Genomic DNA, 23698 nt, shown 5'->3' with positions numbered 1-23698 from the left:
GAAGCAGCGGCAAAAACAGAGGGTCGGTATGCACGACCCGCACACAACGCGTTGCACACTCAACTGAGTGCTTGTTCACGTGAAGAGAAGAAGGACTAAAGCACTTTTATAGTTTAACAAAAATAGTCCTTTTACTATTTCTCTGGAACAACATGGGTACCTGCACAGACCGAGAAGGCGGCAGCCATATTGGAGTGCAATGGCAAAGTATGAACAAAATAGATGGCCAAGTGGCGCTACAAAAAAGAGCGCCAATTGCATAAAAATATAAAGGATGGTGAATTGACCATGAAATTGAAACTATAGCACGCCTTCCATGTAGGGCAGGACCATGGTTCCAGGGTACCACCAAATATAAATAACAGTAGTAGTACAAAATTGTGATCAAAGATGCACTTACACAGTCAAAAAAGTATTAAATACACAACCCTAATGAATAAAACCATTATATAAAATAAAATGGAAGTAAATATACCGTCTAGCAACCACATCAAAGGAATAATGACATCAATCTGAAGCATCATAAAACATAGATATACATAACGAATGCCGATGAAATGAGCATGGTATTAAGAGCAATTCTAGCAGCCAATTGATGTGCAAAAATGCAAAGCGAAAGTGACAATGGCAATATGTGTCAACAAAGCAGATAGCAGCATTCGGGCAAATAGAATAAAGTGCAAGTGCATATAATAATAGCAGCAAAGTTATGGAGCGCAAGTGTGCTGCAGCGATGTAGCAATGTACAAATCTAAAACAATGCAAAAGACAGCATAATGGCCCTATTAAAAATGGTAGTAAGGTGCAAGTGCAAGCAGCATACTAGTGTGCAAATATACGGGGCCATTATTGCAAAATCAAAAATTGCAACAATTGCAAAGTGTCGGCACCATTAAAAGAAACAATCGCAACCTCGAAAGATGTAATAAACAAGAGCCGGAATGATACCAAGGAACACATATAAAATCACACAGCATATGGCTGGCCAAGAAAGGAAAGAATAAATGATGCCCGGAGTCACAGACCCTAATAGAGTGGTGGAAAGACGGAATAACTGATATTAACAGCTAATACAGAAATACAAATAAAGAGAGGTAGACGACTGTGAAGCTGCATCAAAGAAAAGGTGGAACCACAAGAATGGGAAAAATAAAAGGACAACTAATAATAATAGTTAAAAAAACAATATTGAGCTTAAGTCCCTGTGAAGGGTGGATTTATAGTCGGAGACAGACTAGTGCTAAAATAATATTTATTTTTGGCTTAAGGCAGCAGATGCTGAAAGAAAAACTGTTAAGTCCTCCCGGTTATCTTCACCGGTATCTTGTCCTCCTGTAATACAACGGCGTTGGGCCTGGCTTGGTCCTATCTCGAGCCGCTGTCCGGATAGGCCCACCACTCTGGTTCGCTCTCCTCTCTCCTCCCCGTGTCCTGTGTAATGAGAACCACCCATTAGTCATCCTGGTCGCTCTTTTATCACAGCCGGAGGTATCAAGCCCCCACCAATCCCTGAGGGTTTGAGTTAGCCCCCTTTTTATTGGTTCCTGGGACATGGTCCCACCTCTCTTAAGGGTTGCCATCCCAGTGTGTTGCTCTTCCCGATCCCCTGGTGGTGGAGGGCGGTGGTGTAGGCCCCGTTCCCCTGCTGGTGGAGGGCGGTGGTGTTGGCCATGCGGTTGTGGCCGCGACGCGTAGGGACGCGTCCTGAGGCTGGGCCCTCCCCCCCTGCAACGTGCAGCTCCAGCAGCGTCATGAGCAGCACGGGACCAGCGAGCCGGGCGCTGCTCCCCCGTGTCCCGGCGCCGTCGTGAACACTGCTCCCCACCCCCCGGACTGGGGCAAACAGGTGAGTGACGAGCGGCCCCGCCGCGGCTGCACATAGCGGCTTCCTCCGCGGCCCCGCCGGGTCCACCCGTAGCGGCTTTAGTCGCGCGGCTAGCCTCCGCGGGTTTTCCTTTCCCCTCACTGGCCGCGGACTCGGCAGCGCCTCCCGACTCGTGTGGGCCGGCTTCACGCCGCGGCTGCCGCGGCACCATCCGAGGCGCTGCTGCTTCACAGTCCCATCAAATCGTGCTGCAGCAGATAGACAAGTAGACATGCATAAGTCTAATACAAAGAAAGTGAATGCAAAAACACCAAGAAAATACAGTGTAAAATAACTCAAACAGGCCAAGGATACAGAATATGAAGGCAAATGGAGATTAAAAACACCGAAATCAGAGAAAAATCGAGATAAATCAGCAAGAGGGAGAGCATAGCAAAAAATGAAAAAAAGTCAACAGCCTTAAGTCCCAAGGAACGTATAAAGCTCCTCATCGAGATTGTGTCCATTGGGGAACTTAGTGTCAAGGTCCAAAATAAATCGTTTCTCCAATTGTCTGAGCTTTAGAATGTGGTCTCCACCCCTAGGATGAATAGGAATGTGTGCCACTACAAAGAAAGTAAGCAAATTGGAATCATTCGCATGCTCCTGCACGAAGTGTTTGGCCATGTGGAACGCGGGATCAGAGTTTTTAATGGCCCTGAGATGCTGGAGAATCCTGAGTTTAAGCTTAACAGTGGTACTCCCAACGTACCACTTCCTGCAGGGGCATGAAAGAACATAAACAACGTGGGTAGTGTCACAATTGATGGAATAATTGATGATTTGCTTGCTTTTAGTAACTGGATGCAAGTAAAATTTGCAGGGAGAAGCGTGGGCACACGCTTTACATTTAGTACATTTGGTAAAGCCAATGGGGCAGACCGCCAGCCAATTGGAAGAAAGTGGACTTTTATCAATAGGTGACAGAAAGCTGGAGACTGACTTGTCTCTGAGTGATGGTACTCTTTTGTACGTAATGGTGGGGCGTGTGGAGAGTACAGAGCATAAATCGTGATCCAAAGTTAAAACACGCCAATAACGCTCGATAATCCTACGTACATTCTTGGAGGCATTATCGAAGGAGACAATGAGTCTAGGTTCATCATCCATAACAGTTTTACAAGGTTGAATGCCATACAATAATTTGTCCCTGCACAGTCCTCTGGCCTTATTGTAGGCTATTTCAATGTTCATTTTGGTATAACCTTGTTGCAGAAAGTCGAAGGCAGCTCGAGCACAGTGCTGATCAAAGAAAGCCAATTCCTGCGGTAACGAATAAATTCGCCGTAAGGGATACTGCGTTTACATGGCCCCGGATGACAACTGGTAGCATGCAAGGGTAAACCAGTGTTAGATGGTTTCTTATGGAGAACTGTGTGGAAACCAGATGTATCCAGGGTTACCACCACATCGAGATAAATAACCTCTGTGGTACTGTGACATTCAGTAAAACATAAATTCACTGTGTTAGTATTGATGGTTCTAACAAAAAGTTGCCAATTACTGACGGTCCTTTTCCATATTACAAAAACATCATCGATGTAGCGCCACCAGGCAACCATTTGGGTGGAAAGCTAGATGCAAGTAAATTGTGTAGGAATGTGGCCTCCCACCAACCCATCGTCAGATTCGCGTACGATGGGGCAAAGGTACTGCCCATAGCAGTACCCCTGACTTGCTGGTAAAAAGTGCCATCAAACAAAAAGACATTATTGGTGCGGCAGAAAAACAACATCTCCAAAATCATAGAGCTATGGCCATGAAAATTCAATGAACGTGTTTCCAGAAAAAATTGACAGGCCCGCATACCAACATATTTGCGAAAGAGTTGAAGAAAACATTTTTAAAAATATAAGCATACCTGTACTATATTTTGTTTGATGCAGATCTTGTTGAATCTGGAAATAGAAATCTTGTACAGTGGCACAGTAGTTTTTGATGCAGGTGCCTTTCATTAACAGTAGGTATGTACTCTGAGAGTTCAAGTGTACAACTGAAGTGTTGAACTTAGATGACAGGGTTAGTTGTAGAGGTTTTGTATGTGATTGGTGGATGGATGTGTGACTCTCAGAAAGCAGCTGTGAGGGAGTGTTGAGAACATGAAAGTGGAAAGGGTAGAAGGGCTGCCCTGTGTTACAGGACCGTGGACACCGCAGTAGTCCGCAGATGGCACGTGCTACATCTGGGTCTTTTGAGGATGCCTGGCATGGAAAGGAAAAGCAATACATACAATGATGTATTATGTGTTTATTGATTAGAATTTGTAATATTTTTTGAATAACCCGTGTCATCCCTATCCACTGGTCCAACTTTTGTTTTGTGAATCTTACATACCTTACCTGAAGGACCAGGGATTTAGCACAGGTACACCCCTTTATTTTGAACCTGTGTTAGTACAGCCCGTGGCTGCAGGGGCCCACAGAGTTTGTAAGGCAATTTAGCCTATTGATCAGGAAAAGGAAAATGGAAAATGTGAACATTTTCTCTTTTTCTGATGACCGTTATAAAAACCTTTTAGAAGCCCCTACTGCACTTTTCATAGTAGGTCCGATCGGTGACAAGGTGGCTGCAACAAATAAAGTAAATAAAATGTTACAAAAAATGAAAAAGTTAACTCGTACTGATTAACACGGACAGTTTATGCTGCAGTACTTAAAATTTGGGATCATCCCGGAGTGTCTGCAGGTTAAGAACATCCCGGGAATATTTGTTGACAACCCCAAATTTCAGAAAAATTTCAGTGGGGTTGGCAACAAATGTTCTCGGGATTGGATAATCCTGATCGTTGAAACAGCACAAGAAGAAACAAAAAAACAAGGTGAAGAGTTAGAAGCCTTAGAAAAGGCTTTTTTGGAAAGTACAACAGTGAATGATGCCAAAAAACTATTGGAGGGGCTGGAATAAGAAATCAAAAAATGTGAACAACTTAACTTAGACCATAAGATCAATAAGTTACAAAAAGACATTGCTAATTATAGTGAGGAATGAACATACCCGTATTTGAGAAAGGGCTTTTTTACCGATCCACCGATCGGAGGGAACAATTACCGTAGGAACAATAGACATGCAACCTTCTCGAACACTTTGTGATCCTCGAGCGGTTCAGACCCATCCCTGAATCAAGCTGGGGCGAATGTGGGAATGGTAGCAAGAGGACAAAACCAACAACAGGTTTTTTTTCAGAGGGGGGCAGAGAGGCAGACCCAGACAGTGACAACCACAATACGTGCAGGGACAAGGGATGACAACCAGACAATGGTACTCAAACCAATGAGCCAAGACACTTAACTGCCAATATTTAACCTATCCCTCTACCATCTAGATCACTCTGATTTGCATCTTCTTTCCAAAGGACATTCTTATGTTCCCACTACCAGAGCGGATGCCTTTAACACTGAGCTGGAATTACAAAAACTCTTTAGGAATATACGGCTCAAACATTTTTTCAAAGTCCATCTTCCAGCACACCAAGGTGAACAGGGAACTAACTCTGAAGCAATACCTAATGTTAGAGGCCTAAAGGTAAAATCCACTTTTGTACCTCCTTCACATATTTGTACACCAGAAATCCTAGCTTTTGAAAATATTATCACACAAGAAGTTCTAGAAACCATCAAGATAAAGACACAAAAAACCATAAAATAGACAATTTAACAAAAGATGAGAGAAAAAGCCTGACTAAGCTATGTAGGATTGAATCCATCACTATAAAACCCGCAGATAAGGGGGGTGGTATTGTGATCCTCGACACAACTGCATATGAAACTGAGTGTATGCGACTCTTACAAGATCAGACATCATATAAAAAATTGGATAGAGATCCTACTCTGAGACTGCAAGATGAAAACAAAAGTCTCACTAATCACGCAGTCTGCGAGGAGTGGATAAGCACGGATGAAGGCCGCTTTTTTAATAAAGTTGCCCCCAAAAAGGCAGCATTGTATATATTGCCGAAAATCCACAAAAACCTCACTAAATCACCAGGGAGACCCATTGTCTCCGCCATTGACTCTCTATTGGAACCTTTGCCAGTGTACTCGGAATTCTTCTTAAAACCTTTTGTGCTGAAAATGCCCTCGTATGTAAAGGATTCAACTCATATGATTAGGATAGTCCAGGACATTCAGATAGGTGAGGAAGACATCCTCGTAACGATGGATGTCGAGTCCCTCTATACAGCCATCCCTCAGATGGAATGTCTCCAAGTTCTTGGTGAATACTTGAACACAAGATCCTTACCCCACCAACCACCAACTTAGTTTATCCAAGAATGCATGAGACTGGCTGTGACGGAAAACTTTTTCCTTTTCAAGAGACAGCTCTACAAGCAGGAAAAGGGTGTGAGCATGAGGGCCACATTTGCCCCCCATGTCGTAAAACTATACATGGAAAACTATGAAAACAAGTTTATACTTGGGAATGGTAATTCTCTCAGTACTCATCCAACGCTCAGCTCCAATTTGTGTACCTGGCATCGTTATAGTGATGATGTTTTTCTCATTTGGAAAGGGTCCATTTAATCTTTGACAGAGTTCCATGGGTGGCTTAACCAATGTGACAATAACATGAAATTCACTTTGGAATATAATCATCGACAAGTACGTTTTCTCGATCTAGTGATTAAAAAAATCAGGAAATCGTTTGATCACCTCCCTATTCAAGAAACCAACCGATAAGAACTCTCTGCTCATTTTAATAGTTTCCATCCCTCTAGCCTACATCAAAATCTACCGTATGGCCAATTCCTACGAATAAGGAGGAATTGTACAGAGAAAGAAGATTTCAAAATTCATGCTGAACAACTTAAAGATAGATTGGAGATGAGGGGATACCCGAGGGGGATGGTGAAAGACCACCTGAAGAGAGCAGAATTCACTGACCGAGAGACATGTTTAACTACCTGAGAAAAACAAAAGAACAAACGTTTAGTTTGTGTAACCACATTTAATCCTATTAGTGGTGACATTAAAAGGATTATAAACAGGCACTGGAACCTAGTGAAACAGCCAGAGACGTTATTGCAGAAACCCATGTTTGCATTTAAGAGGAACCAGAATCTGAGACAAAGACTGGTCCACACTTATACGGATCACAGAAAAGAACAATCTATTACTACACAGTGGGGTTTACCACAGATTTCTGGACACTATAAATGTGGTGAATGTGTGGAATGTCCACTGATTAAGAGCAAACGGGAGTTGCATTATAGTAACCGCATATGGAAAATGAATTGCAACACTAACTGCTTAACTAAAAATGTGATCTATGTGATCTCTTGCCCTTGCCAACTACTTTATGTTCGGAAAACTATCCGAGAGGTGAGACAGCACATATCTGAACATAGGAGCTGCATTAGAAACAACGTTGCAGATAAGCCCCTTCTGGAACATTTTACGAAACTTAAATACAAGGACACGGACCTAAGATGGTTTGTACTGCAGCATGTGAAAACCAATATGAGAGGTGGTGATATGGGCACAATAGTGCACCGCATTGAACAACAGTGGATCCATACCCTGGACACTGTGCAGAATGGTTTAAATCTATCAGTTGAGTGGAACGCTTTAATTACAAAAAACTGAATACATATTATGATAATTCGTTCTATGTATTCAGGCATGCATGTTTTGCTGCAGGACATGAGACAACACACTTGACACCTAGGGCGTACGATATATGTAAAATTCTCTGTATATATTTTTTGGATCTACTATAGAGATGTATACTTATATCAGAATGAGTGTGTCAGCCTTACTTGATGAACATTACCACACAACTGACCAATAATAACAATAAAAAACCGTTCAGCATGGTGTCTGGTATGTTTGAGGATTGAGATCCTGCCACAATTAAGTGAAGAGAGATATGTTGTAATACAATATTTACCTTTATATATACTTTGGTAAATGGGATCACGCATTGTGACTTCCCTCATGAAAAACCTTTTTACAACCAATCTCCTCCGGTTATTTTAATTTTATTTTATTTTGTTTTAATTTAATTTAATTTTATTTGAATATTGGCTATGTGCCGAACAGACACTGAACTAGGTGGTCTTGTGTTCTCATACACAAATCAACATCTGAAAAATCGGCAGCCCTAAACACATGCCGGTATTGTTAGTAGAAATCCAGCATGAATGAGCTGGAAGTCCCTTTTCTGTGTTCACTGGGGTGGGACGGGCTATTAAAAACAGCAGTCCTTTGTCTATGTTGCCAGAACAATACGTGGGCTACGGCGAGATTGTTGCGGTACGCTGCGCAGTCAAGTCATTTAAAGTAAGCTCCCAGTCCCTAACGACAACCGTATGCGGCTTTTGTTTTAAATAGAGAGCTTTCTTTGTGCACCTTCGAGCGGGGGAATACCGACATAGAGTATGGAGAGGTTGACACGCGAGCGGGTACTCGATCAAGCACTCGAGCATCGGTGTCAGGGTGCCGCTACTCTGCAGCGTCTAATAGAAATGCCCAAGTCACCGGGGCTTGTAAACAACATTCTGAATTGGGGGCATGGTGTCGCTACTTTGTAGCGTTAGCAGCATTTCCCAGACCACTGGGGTTTTTAAACATAGCAGTCTATGTTTACTATGAGTGTAGGGAGGGATCACTCACCTCCATCTCAGGATACCCATGCAGATAACACACAAATTATGTACATATGTAGTGGTAGGAATTGCCGTTCCAATTATCCATACTTTGGGACTAAAAGAGAGCAAATAAATACATAAATATAATCTAGTACTGTAGATGGGTGTATTAAAATATGAATAAATCACTGTGGACATCACGTTTTTTGTATCCCGGCAGAATCCTTTCTCTAATCATTGATGATGGATTCATATGACTAGGCTGAGAGAACACAATAACCCAAATCACAGTGTTTGAATAGGAATTTGGGTGAGTGAATACATTTATCTTATCTGTGTTAGTTATGGTCACTAGAAGATGTAAATAATATAGATAAAAAGACAAAAAAGATACATTAAAATGTTTTGACTCTTTTAGGTGTTGGGAGCAGGAGGGAATTTGGCAACACCCTGGAACATTGAAAAACTATATCTTGTGGCTACGAACAAGTATGAATAAATAGATACAGAGAATTTAGTAGCATCTCTGTCGTTTCACAGGGTCTTAACAAAGCCTTAGACACCGTGAAGGATTTGCTCCAACTATCTACTCGCCATCCCTTGAATTGACACATTGGGGTGAGTAGAAATATGTGGTGATGTATGTTATACACATGTACAATATTTGTCACTAAAAATAAGCAATATGGGATGACAATGGATACTGATCGAGTTTTATGTATGTTTTTTAGATCTGAAATTGGCTTATACCATTCCAAATATAAGGGCAGATCTAATAGTTTGTGCCCTACGTCCTGAAGAAGGTCTTGGAAAACCAAAGACAGTCAGTTCTGTTTTATGTGGACCGAAACACGTGTCGACGATTATGTGAACATTCTGGTTAATTAACAAACCAGATAAAATACGACACCTGAAAATAAGGACTGGGCCGTAAACACTTGTGATAATCACTATTTGGAAATACTTGTATTAAGAGATCAATACATTATGTATAATTTGCCACATTTTTATTTCCACAAATGACAGTATGCATGAGTGAGTTTGGGATTGAGTATGAAAGTTGAATATATGAAATATATGATGATGAATTGATATTTATGTTTTTTTAAAGCAATACATACAATGATGTATTATGTGTTTATTGATTAAAATGTGTAATATTTTTTGAATAACCCGTGTCATCCCTATCCACTGGTCCACCTTTTGTTTTGTGAATCTCACATACCTTACCTGAAGGACGAGGGATTTAGCGCAGGTACACCCCTTTATTTTGAACCTGGCATGGAAAGGGGACTGCAGAGACCGTGGACAGTTAGCCAATCAGGTTTCCTGGGTGTGGTGTGGAGGAAGAGAGGGTAGCAGTAGTTGTGATAGCAGGAGTTGTGAGAGGACTGAAAATGGCCATGGCAAGGTCTTTCAGAAGGCAGTGTGTGTGTGAAGAAAGCCAAGAGATCAGGTATGTTGAAGACAGCTTTATTGTCTTGTTTCATGTAGCATATCAAAAGACCCCCAACCCAGGCATAATCCAGGGTATAACTGTGAAATGTCAAGCAATAACAAAGTGAATAGCACATCATTCCAGAATGGATAGAGAAGGACAATCCGTTCTGGAATGAATACAGTAGCATGCATAGCCTATGCTAAACAAACATGAGCTGCAACAGTGGTTACAGAAGCAAGCAATACAAAATGCTTTAAACCTTTATACAACAGTGTGGAGCTCATGGGTCCATTGGTTGAAGGCGTATGCTGAGCACTTTGAAATAGCCGAAAATCTTGGATTCCCTGAATTGGAAGTGTTCTGTTATGGAGTGCGAGGCATGAAGTGGGTGGACTTGCTCCCATTTTGTGCAAATATTGTTGAATTGAAACATCCGGACATCATTATTGTTCAGTGTTGAGGGAACAGTTTGGGGTACGTCACTGGAATTCAATTGCAGTTTGCAATGAAGGAGACATTGGGAAAGTTGAAGGAAATGTTCCCTAATTTGAAGAAAAAAAATGTCACGCATTGCCTAGAGATAGATGTGGATGCGCTTGTGTTTATTTGGTCTGCAAATGGAAAAAGCGAGACTCAACGTCAACAAAGCTGTGTGTGCTTTTCTGCAAGAAGTTGGCATGACATTGTTTCATAATTAGAATGTTAAATTTGATATTGCCAACATTTTTCAGAGCTCGAGTCCATCTAACTGATGTGAGTAATGAGAATTCTGTGGAATCATGTCCGGTTTCTGGTTTGAGGTGTCTTTGTGAATGGGCGCGGCAATATCGCTTAGCCGGCGATTTGTAGGAGAGATTTGGGTTTTCTCAGCTCTTTTTGACATACCTATACTGTGTGGGCCCCGGTGTTCTGTTTGTGAAGTAGGGTCCTGGCTTGTTGACGTTCTCCCCGCCTGTAGCTTCCGAGGTGTCCGTTGGAGTTCCCAGTTCCTTGTGGATGGTAAGGCCACTGTTTGTAGTTCCGTGACCAAGTGCGGCTTCGTCCATACAGGCCGTTGTTCACTGTCATCTGTTAGGTCCACGGGTCTTTGGGTTTCCTACGAGGACAGGCTGGCTATATAATCTTCTACGGTTGCCTTTGTCCTTTCGTCCTTGTTTGTTATTGGGGTTTTTTGCTTCTTTTTGGGCTCTGAGTTTGAAGTTTCAGTGTCCGACGTGATCTTGGGATTGGAGGATTCCATTTGTCTTTCCCGAGGCTGAGCCTCTTCCCCGCTCTTGGAATGGGCTTCGGTTTCTCTTTCATTGCTATTTTCTGTGCATGCTGCAACGTTTGGTTTTTTTCCCCATCTGTGTGGCGATTTTGGTTTGGGTATCGTCTGTTTTTCTTAGTTTTGATCCTGGCATGATTTCTTTCGCTATTTCGAGCATCTCTGCATCTGATACCTCTGAGTCCACTGTTAGTTTGCGTTTGTACTGTTGGGTAAAGAATGTTTTTAGGGGGCAGGATAGTAGCAGTGCCGGAAGTTTTGATGGTCTTTTTCTTTTAGACAACTTTCCTTCTTCTCTACTTTTTGTTGTCAAGTCTTTTGTACCCCTTTTTTTCTTGAGTTGAGGGTGCCTTCCAAGGTGTTTGGTTTCTTTTAGATTTTAGTTTTTTCTTTTTTTGTTGATTTACACCGGTTTTTCCACTCTCGTCCTCTGTTTCCTTGGTTGAGTCCTCCTGGTCGCTTACTCTGTGTGCGTTCTCTCGTTTGTTATCTTCTTCAAAGACTTTGTCACTATCTCTGTCTGAGGACGATTCACCAGAACTGATTTCAACTGGTTCCTTTACCTGATTTTTGTACACAACTGTTGTGTTTCTCTGGTCTGTGTCTTTGCTCTTATGGTCTGAGTGGATCATTGCCTTGATGTTCAACGTTTTCTTAGGGCAGTCCATATTTTTTGCTGTTTCCACGGGGGAAAGCAATGTCTTTTTTGTTCCTTTCTCCACGTTATTTTGGATCTGCACATTTGCATCCACTGGGGCTTGGCTGCCGGGGGGGTTGAAGCATTTCTCACAGGGGGTGTTACATGTAAGGGGATTCCACCCGCTGGCTGCTACATCGAGGTTGTTGTGGATCAGGTTACCCACTGGCACCTCCAAACTTGGGGTCTTCCAGACGTCGTCCACCTCCTCACTCCGCCCTTCTCTGCCCACCCCACAGCAGGAGCCCTGCGAAGGTGGTGACGCCGGTCGTCCTCTGACAACCCTGACGCCACCACCACTCGTCTCTAGGACGGTTGCTAGGGCCCCCGCTGCGTCGCAGACGATTGGGATGGCAACTGGGTCAGGTATGCTCTTTTTCTCTCTCCCACCCAGCCCGGCGTGGCAGGGGCTCTCTACTTCTTCCACCTCCGTCTCCGTCTCTGTCTCCACCGGCTGGTTTCCTCGCACTCCGCACTCTGCGGGTGCTGCGTCGGCGGGGGCGGGGGCGGACCTGACAGGAGAACTCGGACTCACAGTTTCAGGCGCGTTTGCGCTCGCTGGCGCAGCCCATAAAGCTGGTAAGCTTGTTTGTGCTTGCCTCTGATGCGTTTTCATTATAAGCTTACCTCTGGGGGTTCTTGCTTTTTCCGCTCTCTTGGCCACAGCCCCCGCGTCCGCGGCGTCGGCCTCCGGTGCTCTCATTTTCTATGTTGGTTTAGATGTTGATTCTCCGCGTTCCTCCGACTCCCGGTAGGTCGTCTTGGCCTTTCCTACTGGGGGTGTGGGAGGACGCACTTCAGGCTCCATCGCGCTTTTACTCAGCGTCTGCAGCAGACTGCTGCAGACTGCTCTCACCTCGGCTCGCAGCTCCGCTCACTGCTCCGCGGTGTACTGGGCTAATTAACCACTTCCTGGCACAACGATGTGGTCGGACTACAGAACTGCTGCAGACTGCTCTCACCTCGGCTCGCAGAAGAAATTATCCTTTAACACATGGCACAAGTAGCGTCACCGAGAAGAGAACTTTATTGTGTGGGTCACAAGTGACTGTCTACCCTTAGTACATGTAGGGCTGAGAACAGTATTTGCGTGTGGCCACTGCTCCCCAGCACTTGGGTCTCTGGCAGCCAATAAATGCTCCAAATTAGGCAATATTCCAACACATTTCCAATCTCTTTCGATTGATTATTCATAAAAAACACTACATGCAGTCATACAAAGTGTGTGCAAGAGGAGGTTAGTAAAAGTGCTTTTTATAGTGCAAAAACCTTTCCAGTGGCTTGCTAATGTATGTTTAGGCTTTCTGCTGTCCTAGGCCCAATCAAGTGCATGTACCCTCCAAACCTTACTCCACCTCTGACAGACTCTGCACCTTCAACAGATTCGGCCTCTTCAATAAATTCTGTCCGCGTTGTCCAAACTACACCCCTTTACCCCCAGTTTTCCTCCATAACATTATAAGGACGTTTTTTAAGGTTGCAGGGATTAGAAAGTTATGGCTTTCTCCCTATTAATTCAAGCCTGTCATCGCCTATGTTATGTTAGTTGAAAGAGTGTTTTCAGATCTCTGCTGCCCCAGATTTAGAGAAGGCATTGTGTTCTAGAGTTCAGTGCACTAACGGCAATAGTTAAGGATAATTGTCTACTTTTGGTTAAGTCCGAAAACCATCTTTTAGAGGAAGTGATAAGAACATAAGCTGTCTGCCAACTATACACAAGTGAGAGAAGGTTGGAATGAGAAATTTTGGTTGCAATGCTAATATCTGGCTTCTCTCACAAATTGCCTATCACTCTATGAGAACATATGAAATATATGCAAGTGTTACATGCACATCTTATAAAAATGTTGAATACAATGAACTCAACCCCCTGCTCGTGGTTACAGCTATGGTATTAGCAGGGGACAAAATGGAAATTAGGCAAGTTACTTGCTGCAGCCGATGTACCTGCAAATCCTTGGGCTAGAACGGCATTAAAATATGGCAAAATCACAAGTGAAATGTGTAAACTCTGCCTGTGCAAAAACAGCTCAGTAGAGTAAAGACAGTTGGAGAAGGTTCTCGGAATCTTTGGCTGTGCATTCTCACAGTGGAGCAATGGATAAGGGTGACCCTGAACATTCATGTGTGGGAAGCAACAGCATTCCTCGTAAATGCACAATACAAGCCCCTTTTATAACAAATGAAGTAGTACATACTATTTACATTATTGCTGTTTGTGCAATTGTTCAAAATACTCAACACTCCAAGTGTAGAAATGACCAATGGATTGGGCGTTCCAGCACAATATTACCATGCAGGGTATGGTTTAGGCTATGGGTTTTGGCAGCTTGCGTTTAAGGTAATTTAAAATGTTTAACTCCATAGAGTTGGTTGGACTATACAATAACAATGTAAATCCCACTAGCCTGCATCCGGAACAGGAGGCAGGAGCCTCCTCAGCCGCCCGGCGAGCCCCGCGGCATACCAGTGCAAACCTTTCTGGCCGCACGAGTATTGTCACCTGAGTGCCCTTTCTTCCACAGCAAGCCGTGGCGTTGCACTTGTTGGTAAGAAGCACTGTCCTGGCAACCTGCATCTTTTCATTTACTACGGCATTTGAAACTGCCCTTTTCATTAGAATTTATGTGGCTGCATGCCACGAGGAGCCTCTACAAAATGGTGGCTTCGTTTTTGTTTACATCAACAATGTTGCTAAGCAACACATCGCGCCCCTGATTGGCCAGCCTAGCTCTTCATACGTGAGCCTGGGCCACCGGAAGGCGTCAGCCAGGCCTCACCCACTAAGGGCCACCATGAAGGGCAGCGTCTGTCTGTGCCTGTCCGGGCCGGTGTGCGGGCGGCAACCTCCTAACAATCGTTAAGTTACAGGCCCACAATGCCTAGCCGCTCGCTCCACATGAACTTCTACTGACTGTTCGCAATCTTAAAACATTGCTTATCTTACGAACACCTTTTTCCGGTTATTGAGGGATGCACGATATTGTAAGTCAGCTTGTCTCCTAGCCTTGCAATATACATTGATTGGGCCTAAAATACTGATCGCCCATTGCTTGTATACTAACTGCTGAACATACGAATGCCTGCTTACTGCCTGTATAATAACGACTGCCAAGTTGCCGCTTCCGGACAGCATAGCAATGTGGATTATGTCCAAATGATTAGTAATAACGCATATGACTTGCATTAGACCGTTAACCTTACACCATTTCTGCTGTTTCACAATGGAATCTGTAATGCTTCACCGTCGCTAATCCTGTATGCCATAGCTGATTTATTCTGCACGTGACAACTGCCTGTATGTAATAGTTGCTTTCGCAAACTGCCTGCCCCCACCACAACTACTCAATAACACCTTGCGCATACCTGTCACATATCCTTCGTTTACCTACTATCAGTACAGGCCTCACTTCAAGTGAAGTTCAATCACGGCCGCATTAAAGGTCCGTTGTAGTGACCCTCGCCTGCGCAACTGAGGCAACGCCTGTCACAACTTGGCACCTTAGGATACCAGTACTAGCCAAATTATACAGCGAACCTACTGTGGTTCTCACTAAGCTAGACATTGACGCCTTACTAATCCTCCTCCTATTGTGCCTTCATATGTCAGCAATGTTGACTGCTATTCAATCCACTAAGAGAATGCCTTTCCCTTGCAAGGCTAAACCTACACACTTCCTCCCACCACTTCAAGAAACCCTGCACTCGAACACCATCAAACCCACCCCATTCCTACCTAAACGGAGATCTAAATCCGAAAGTTACCAAACTAAGCAAACTAGCCCTGATAGTCTATCGACACTTACCCCCACGCAATGGATTGAGCGGTTCACCACTAAACCTCCCCCGAACCAACCATGCCGCGGCACCCATAGAAATAAAAGACTCGCCTCTAGGTTCACTATTGTAGCACCTTCAGTTAACATTTACCAAGAGAAAACTCCCACTCTCAACATTCCTCTCACCTCTACGCAGAGCCCATCGTGCCTGACCACTACTTGTTCATTACCCAAAAAACCTAAACAAAAGCGAGACAGACCACCTGCCGCATCCCTAACTTACCTCACCTACCAGCACAGACCAAGCCTTCCATCATCAAAGCTGCTTTGATAAACGCAAGATCTGTCTTTGCACATACAACCGACATAGCAGACTTAATTAATGACAACAAACTCGACTTCCTATCTGAAACATGGCTCCATGCCGCTGCAGGGGCCTCTCTCACGCTAGCTATTCCGGACTCCTACACTATTACCCGAGCAGATAGAGAAAATTCAAAATGAGGGGTTGTCTTCATAGCACGAGCAAACCTGGCACTCAGACCGTCGACCACCCTTTCGCTTAAATCCTCTGAACTTCTCACTGTCAAAATAACAACTTCCCACTCAAGTATCCTTCAGGTCCACCTCATTTACAGGCCCCCTGGCCCCACTGGTGACTTCGAGGATGACATTATCACATTACTTTCACATAACACCAAACCAACTACACAAATTTTAGTACTAGGTGACTTCAACCTAGGTTTATCTGACCGTAATGACCAGGCTGCTAAATCCCTGGAAGAATATTTAAATGAATTGAACTTTACGCAGAGAATTAACCAACTCACCCACACGAAAGGACGAACGTTGGATTGGTTGGCAGACATTAATTGCACCACTGCAATCACCGCCATCGAACCCCAAACTTGGACTGACCATTCATTTATCTCCTTCACCATCAACGCTAACCGTCCAGTCACGAAAACTAAGACTATCGCGCCTCCCTTACTCACTAGAAACAAGCGTAATATTACAGCTGAGAAACTCACCCCCATCTTGATCCCAATACTGAACTTTACCAGCACTGAAGATCCTGAAGAATTAATAGATATCTTCAATAATACCATGACCATAGCCTTAGATTCCATTGCTCCACTGAAACTCCGAAAAATTAAACCAAAAGACCACCGCAACACTTGGTTTACACCACAAATGAAAACTCTTAGGTCAGAAAAAAGGAAATGTGAAGCCACATGGAAGAACCTAGCGTCCAAGGAGAAAAAAAGACAGAGTAACAGAAATCTCTGCTCGCTAGAAAGCAGAGATCATTAAAACTAAGCAGGAAACCGACAACAACAGGATTCAGAATGCCAGTTCCAGTATCAAGGAACTATTTGGAATCATAAGGGAATTAGAATCACCCATAGTCCCTGACGATTCTTACCCTAAAAACAAAGACTGGTGCACTGGCATTCAAAATGCCCTGGCCAATAAAATCGCCACCCTTCAAAAGAAAATCACCACAAAGTGACTTAACATCAATGGCATCAACCCAGTTCAGAAACCGGACACCATCCTCCTTACCAACACCTTACCAGAATTCAAATTTGCCCATGTCACAACAGAGGTTGAAAAAATCATAACCTCACTGAAACCTTTGCGTTGTCAAGGCGACATCTGTCCTGCCCAAATTATATAAGATGCAGCAAGAGATCTAGCCCCTTTCAATACCAGGTTAATAAATGCCTCCTTCAAATCTTGCAAGGTTCCTACTAATTTGAAAGACGCTTGGGTACTCCCTTTACTTACAAAAGCCTCCCTCGACCCAGCCATCCCAACTAATTACAGGCCTATAACTACAGCCCCCTTCCTACTCAAAATCATTGACAAGGCAGCCTACCTTCAAATACAGACTTAACTGGAGGTAAATAGTCTCAGAGCTCTTAGACAATCTGGTTTTAGACCGCTCCATGGAACTGAAACAGCTCTAATAGACTTGAAAACACAAATAGACCTCATAAAAGACAACAGACAATGTGCATTACTACTCTTATTAGACCTCTCTGCCGCCTTCGACCTGGTGGACCACAATATACTTTGTGAGCATCTCTCATCAGCGGCAAACTTCTCACCTGAGGCTGCAACCTGGATCAAATCCGTCTTAAATAACAGAGTGATGAGAGTCCTCTCTCCATTCGATGCTGCGGACCCCATTCCCATCACCTGTGGAGTGCCACAAGGCTCCTGCGTCTCCCCTACATTTTATAATGTTTTTACCAAACCTCTATTCGACATCCTGGACCGCATGGGTGCCATCTACACAAACTACGTAGATGACACCCAGATACTGATCCCACTATCCGGCAACTACGACTCGGACAATGACTTACTAAACAAAATCTACCTCGTCATTCAGGCCTGGATGGCTACCCATAGCCTGTGCCTGAATGACAAGAAGACTGAAATTCTCATACTAGACGCCCCATCTATCTAAAAAAACTCAAAACCAAAAACACATTGTTCAACAAAGATGGCAATCTGATCATAACGGCCAAGCAAACAAAAACCTTAGGCTTCCATCTTGACTTCACTTTGAACCTTAGGAAACAAGCCAATGCCTCTGCAATGGCCATCGCCTATACATGCAAACTCATCCATGCATGCAAAGCCCATCTATCCACAAACAGCCGCGTGATCCTAGCATGAGAACTAATCTTGTCTAAACTTGATTACTGCAATGCACTCTATGCAGGAGCAAACAAACAAGTGCTAAACAAACTTCAAACCTTGCAAAATAATGCATTAAGAACCGCCCTGGGCATCCCAAGAAAGGACCACATCTCTGAAATTAGAAGGAGCCACAAATGGCTATCTATCCAGGATAGAATCTACTTTAAACTTGTATCCATCTCCCACAAATGTCTAAATAATGCTGCCCATAAAAACCTGATAGAGATAATCACTCCAAAAACTTAATCCAGACCTACAGGATCAGCTAATTCCTCTTGTATCATCGTGCCGCGCTTCAACCTAAAAAGAGCCAGAGGTACTAGTTTCCCGGTACAAGCGGCCCTAGCCTGGAATGCCCTCCCACTCAACATACAAACTGACTCAAACTTCCACAGCTTCAGGTGCAATACCAAAAAATGGCTCCTCACCAATGACACTAGTGCCTCCTTGGCCTGAGTTCCATCAATCAGCCATTACTTGTCCCATTAACCTGCACTTATGACCACTCCTGCTGACAACCACTCTGATCTATGTCGCCTTCACACTGTACAAATGTATACCTGTAGGATTACCTGTGTGTATTTACTAAATGTACCTAACTGCTATGCTTCCATGAAACTACTACCCAATCTCTGTACGACCTATTATGTATTAATCTATACCTGTATGTACCTCTGTATCCAAAGATGTCTCGTAAAGCGCCCAGATACCTCAGGGTGTGGCACGCTGCATAAAGTATTCGCACGTGCAATATGTTTTCAGTTGCTAAACACAGTCTGAGAAATCTTACCCATATCACTGACACTGTCCAACCTCCACCCATCAGTTTAAGTTACTATACCCCAATAAAGCCAGCTGCTGCAACAACATGAGCAAGCAGAATGTAGAGGGAGCTATTTTATTTTTACATTCATGTATTTAGGTCCCACCAGGAACTGAATATCTCTTTGTACTTTACAGGTGATATTGTTATTCCAAATTGTTACTACTTCAATCGATCTCCAAAAGATGAGGATAATTTAAGCTGTTTCGCCAGGACTGCAACCTCTCACATGAAGGTACCACAGAGATCTCTGCAGCGGGCACATTAACTTAATGGGATTTATTACCAAGACAAACGGTGGCAAGGATATTAGAAATGAAGGAGAACATGAAAGGATTTGAAAAACAGATGGACGAGAAAGAACAAGTGGAAGAATGGGAAAGGGGGTATGCTTAGGGAGGCTGCTGAAAAACTGGAAAAAGTAATAAGAAACAGAGTACAGGAAAGAAAATGAAAGGAAAGCGCGTACAACCCGCCTACAACTGTTTTTGGACACCACAAACAGCTATTTGGGAGTTGTAGCTTCCTGGGTTGTGTATGTTTATGTTGTGGATGATAGCACACTCTAGACTAGAGGAAACACCCTTGCACATAGTCCGTAAATCCCTCAACACTACACAAATACACACCAACACAACATATTCATACACCTAACAGCCACCCAGTACTCTGTACCCCTCATGGATAAAACTAACAAACCCCACCCTAACATCACACAACACACACACCCAACACAAACACTAGCACACGTTAGAGGGAGGGGAACACTTTCACAAGGACGTGTCCTACCCATGCGGTTACAACACACAGGGCCTCGCGAACCAACTCCCACACACAAGACAATGCTCACAGATGCTGGTTCTTCTTGGTTCTGAACCTACCCTATCATCCTGTTCCCACTAACACACCAGCACCCTTCTCTTGCAGTGCCACGTTTGCACCTGGAGACTGCCCTTGGGTGGTAGCAATACACAGTATAAATCAACATAACATAATATAACAAATATCTGCCAAGTTAACCGATCCCATGCGCGATGTGATGGCACCTGCAGCCAATCCTACCTTTGCAAATTGCATGCTGGGATTTGTAGGCCCATGTATTCAGTGGGAAGAATGGAACTACCAATCCTGGCATGCAATGTTCAAAACGTAACAGGCAGAATGCATCATCTATGAGATTGGATCCTTTAGAACTATGAATAGAGGAAGAAAAAAGTGTAATTGGGGTGAGAATGATTAGTGCTGCCTTTGACATCGCAGTACAAAAATCCCTTTGAAAAACGTATCACTCTTTCTTAGTAGCCAGGATCTGATTGTGTTCATTTCAATTGCAAAATGTATTGCCATATCAAAGAATTAGCTTAATTGGAAAGCCACCTTCTATTGTGCTTGCACGCCTCTGATGCCTGCCAGCAGTTTTACTTCCAGTTCCACTGCACGTTTCAATTCATTTAAGCTGACGAACAACAACTCATCGTCAGTCCAATTCAGTGGAGAGTGACTCATCAATGGAATCTCGCGCAATATGCGCAACAAAAGGAGGGGGAGCTGGAAGCAGAGGCAGAGAATACGGAGAGAAGAGGTGGGCAAAGGCTAAGTAGCAAAATAGAAAGGAGGGAGATTCACTTGTAGGAATTTGTACTTTTTGGGAGAGCTGGTGATCGGAGTGCAGCAATATGAGCATTCATCCAAAAGGCATGTGTTTAAAGCTGCTATGTAAGGGTCAGGCAAATCCTGCATAGATTAATGTACCAGAGGAAGGAAACCAATAGCCCAAGTACTTCTGCATGCTTACAGAAAGTGCTCCAGATAAGATTTTGAACTAAGAATATTTTACTCCCAGTGGTCGAAGTGGGTGGGAGCGGTTGGAAGTTGTGCCCCTCTACTTTTTTTAATTACGTTTTACTGTTCCTACACACTTAGTTTAAAAAGCAATTGTTCCGGAACGGTTTTGTTTTTAAAATACAAGTGTAGGAAGAAGTTGAAACGTGCACATCAGTGCACCTCACGGAACGTTCCCTTAAACAGCAGTGTTGCAGGTCACCCCCTCCTGGGAGCTCCCAGGGTGTGTGTAATGGTCACATGGTAACCAAATCCATAAAAGGGACGAGCCGCTTCCGGCTCATCAGTCGAACAAAAAACGCACTCCGGTGTGGTTATTTGAAGCACCATGCTGGTGCTATGCCGAATGCAGCAGGCCCAATGGCGGGGCCCTGCACGTGGACGGTGCCCCTGCTGGGCAACACCGTCCCACCCGATTGTCTCTGCCGTGTGACCACAGCGATTGGTGCAACCCCGGCCTGGGTGCCCCCAGAGCCGGGCTGCGGTTGGCTGGGTGCCCCCAGTCCATGTGGTCCGCTCAGGTGATCCGGAGCACGCAGGATGAGTCCTGCTGTATCCCAGCTGCGTGGACACAGCTCCAAGATCTATGTCGGGTGATCCTGACATCAGGTGAGGCCCGATCTGGTGAACCGGGAGCGTGCCACAACAAGCAGGTGCATTTGTTTAGGAGTTTGTATTGTGTGTGGCATGGGGCGTGCAATGGGGTTTGTGGTGAGCAGGGACAGGCCAGCAGGGAACATAGTTTCACTACTTCTTTTCGTACACTTCGACCACTGGTTACTCCCTGTTTTTTTAAAGCTGGGAGTAAAATTATTTGTAGGGAGTAGACATTAATTCACATTCCCAATGGAAGTATTTAATAAGCGAGTAAAAATGTGTTTCAACTACAAAACAGAAATGTTTTGTAATAAATATTCCCCTGAACCTAGTTATTCATGCACATTAAAAACTCTTTAGATCAGGTTGTAACAATAGAGTTTATTTCCAGTGGCACTCTGTACTACTGGTCCAAACATATCCATTGAGCTGTGTGGATGAAAGCACGGGGACAGACTCGTTTGTGCCCATTTTCTAATTTTTGTTGGGAGAATTTGTACTCCCAATTTTTTTCTTTTTGGGAGTATTTGCCTATTTCTAGAGAGTAAAAGAGGCTGATACACTCCTTATCTCAAGAAATTGAAACCACACATTACAGAATATTGGCCTAAGGTGTCTTTACAACCTTTCGTTTTACCAAGTCACAAAATCATGTATAAAAATGTGTTTGAAATGACTTTTGGACAACAGGTAAATCGTTTTGGAAACCAAATCTGTTTATGCCAATGATGCTCCAGTATTTCAGAAATCATGTTTAAGTTTTACAGGCAGTCCAAGCTCAAGTCTTTCACCACTCATAACATTTTGAGGTGACAATTACCTTGGTCCACTATATTTGTCTTCTTTCATACTATTCGTGTTGTTGACATGATCCCCAGATTCTTTGTAGTCCTTTTGACTTTTTTCCCATGATTGGGTCCCACTTGTAACTTCCGATATTAAACCTGTTTTAATGCAGAAGTTAAATGGAGAATAAAAAGTACGTTTGTTATTGGTTTAGAGTCCATAATTTGACATACAAAAGAATAATATCAATATGTAAGATAGAGATGATCATATATGCTCTAAACACTTATCAACATAACTTGTATGTATGCAAAATTCTAGGTGGTTGTACTTACCCTTGCCCAGCACCTGACCTTATTTGAACTATTCCAAATGTTCCTAATGAGTTTATTTAGAGTGGTATGAATTTTACTCAGGGTTGCTACTTGTATGAAATACAGTACAATACAATACAATAAGCTGTATCTGTGGCTCAGTGGACTAATGCATCCATTGCATGGGCATGTGTTTGACCACATGGTCACAGGTTCGAATGACAGCATGTCCTGTCAGCTCTTTATCCTTCTGAGGGCGAACAAGGGAGTACCCTTGAGTAGCGTAGTAATATACATCCGTTATCTGTCAATAGTGCTCTACAAATGCATGAGTTATGTTACAATTAGACACACAATGTAATACATTAAGCAAATTCGATTTTGCTGCTCCGCCTGCCCTGATGCCAAGAATCCTGGTAACTGCATCAGCAGCCTCTTAGCTGGAAAAATATGGCCCGTCCCCAATCGACCCCGTCCTACTACTGTTGGTAACCTGGCCCTCTGCAAAGTGTGATCAGGAACCAACAGCAGAGGCCTCAAGGCCAGATATACCCCTAATGGATATCCAAGGTATGAAGCCCCACATTCCTGCTGATCCAGAACAGTCTTGCCACCCAGACTCGTTGGCCCTGGGCCCAAAAGTGGGACAAAGACCACAGGTTTTGGAACCACTAACACTCTCTACAGTCGGTGCCTTGGCATCCTCAACTTCTTTTTTTTTAAAACTTTATTTTCAATTTAAACATTAGAACATCACATCAATCAATTTCAAGAAAACAGAATAACTATATACAAAATGACAGAATAAAATATACACCACCCCTATCCCAGTCACATAGTCCACATCATAGAACATACAATTGAAATGAATCAATATAAGGAAAGACATTTTCCCCAAATCTTCTTAAAAAGCATATTCTTGCCTTGTTTCCTGTATAAGAACTTTTCCATATTCGCCAGATAATGCATTTTATTTATCCATACATTCTT

At 43.5% G+C, this 23698-nt stretch overlaps 1 protein-coding gene across 4 annotated transcripts in view; it reads right to left on the bottom strand.

Annotated features, from left to right (window-relative positions):
- DNAAF1 (dynein axonemal assembly factor 1) overlaps positions 1–23698 on the bottom strand; it is a 1258717-nt gene that overhangs the window by 591998 nt on the left and 643021 nt on the right. For all 4 annotated transcript variants that reach the window (XM_069639748.1, XM_069639762.1, XM_069639771.1 and 1 more), the window contains one exon: positions 22429–22552. In XM_069639748.1, the coding sequence (XP_069495849.1) occupies positions 22429–22552 (124 nt within the window). The remainder of the gene's footprint in view (positions 1–22428; positions 22553–23698) is intronic.

The sequence above is a fragment of the Ambystoma mexicanum genome, chromosome 1q (genome assembly GCF_040938575.1).
Source record: "Ambystoma mexicanum isolate Mex_15411 chromosome 1q, UKY_AmexF1_1, whole genome shotgun sequence".
Classification (NCBI taxonomy): domain Eukaryota; kingdom Metazoa; phylum Chordata; class Amphibia; order Caudata; family Ambystomatidae; genus Ambystoma; species Ambystoma mexicanum.
This window is presented reverse-complemented; position numbering and strand designations above follow the sequence as displayed.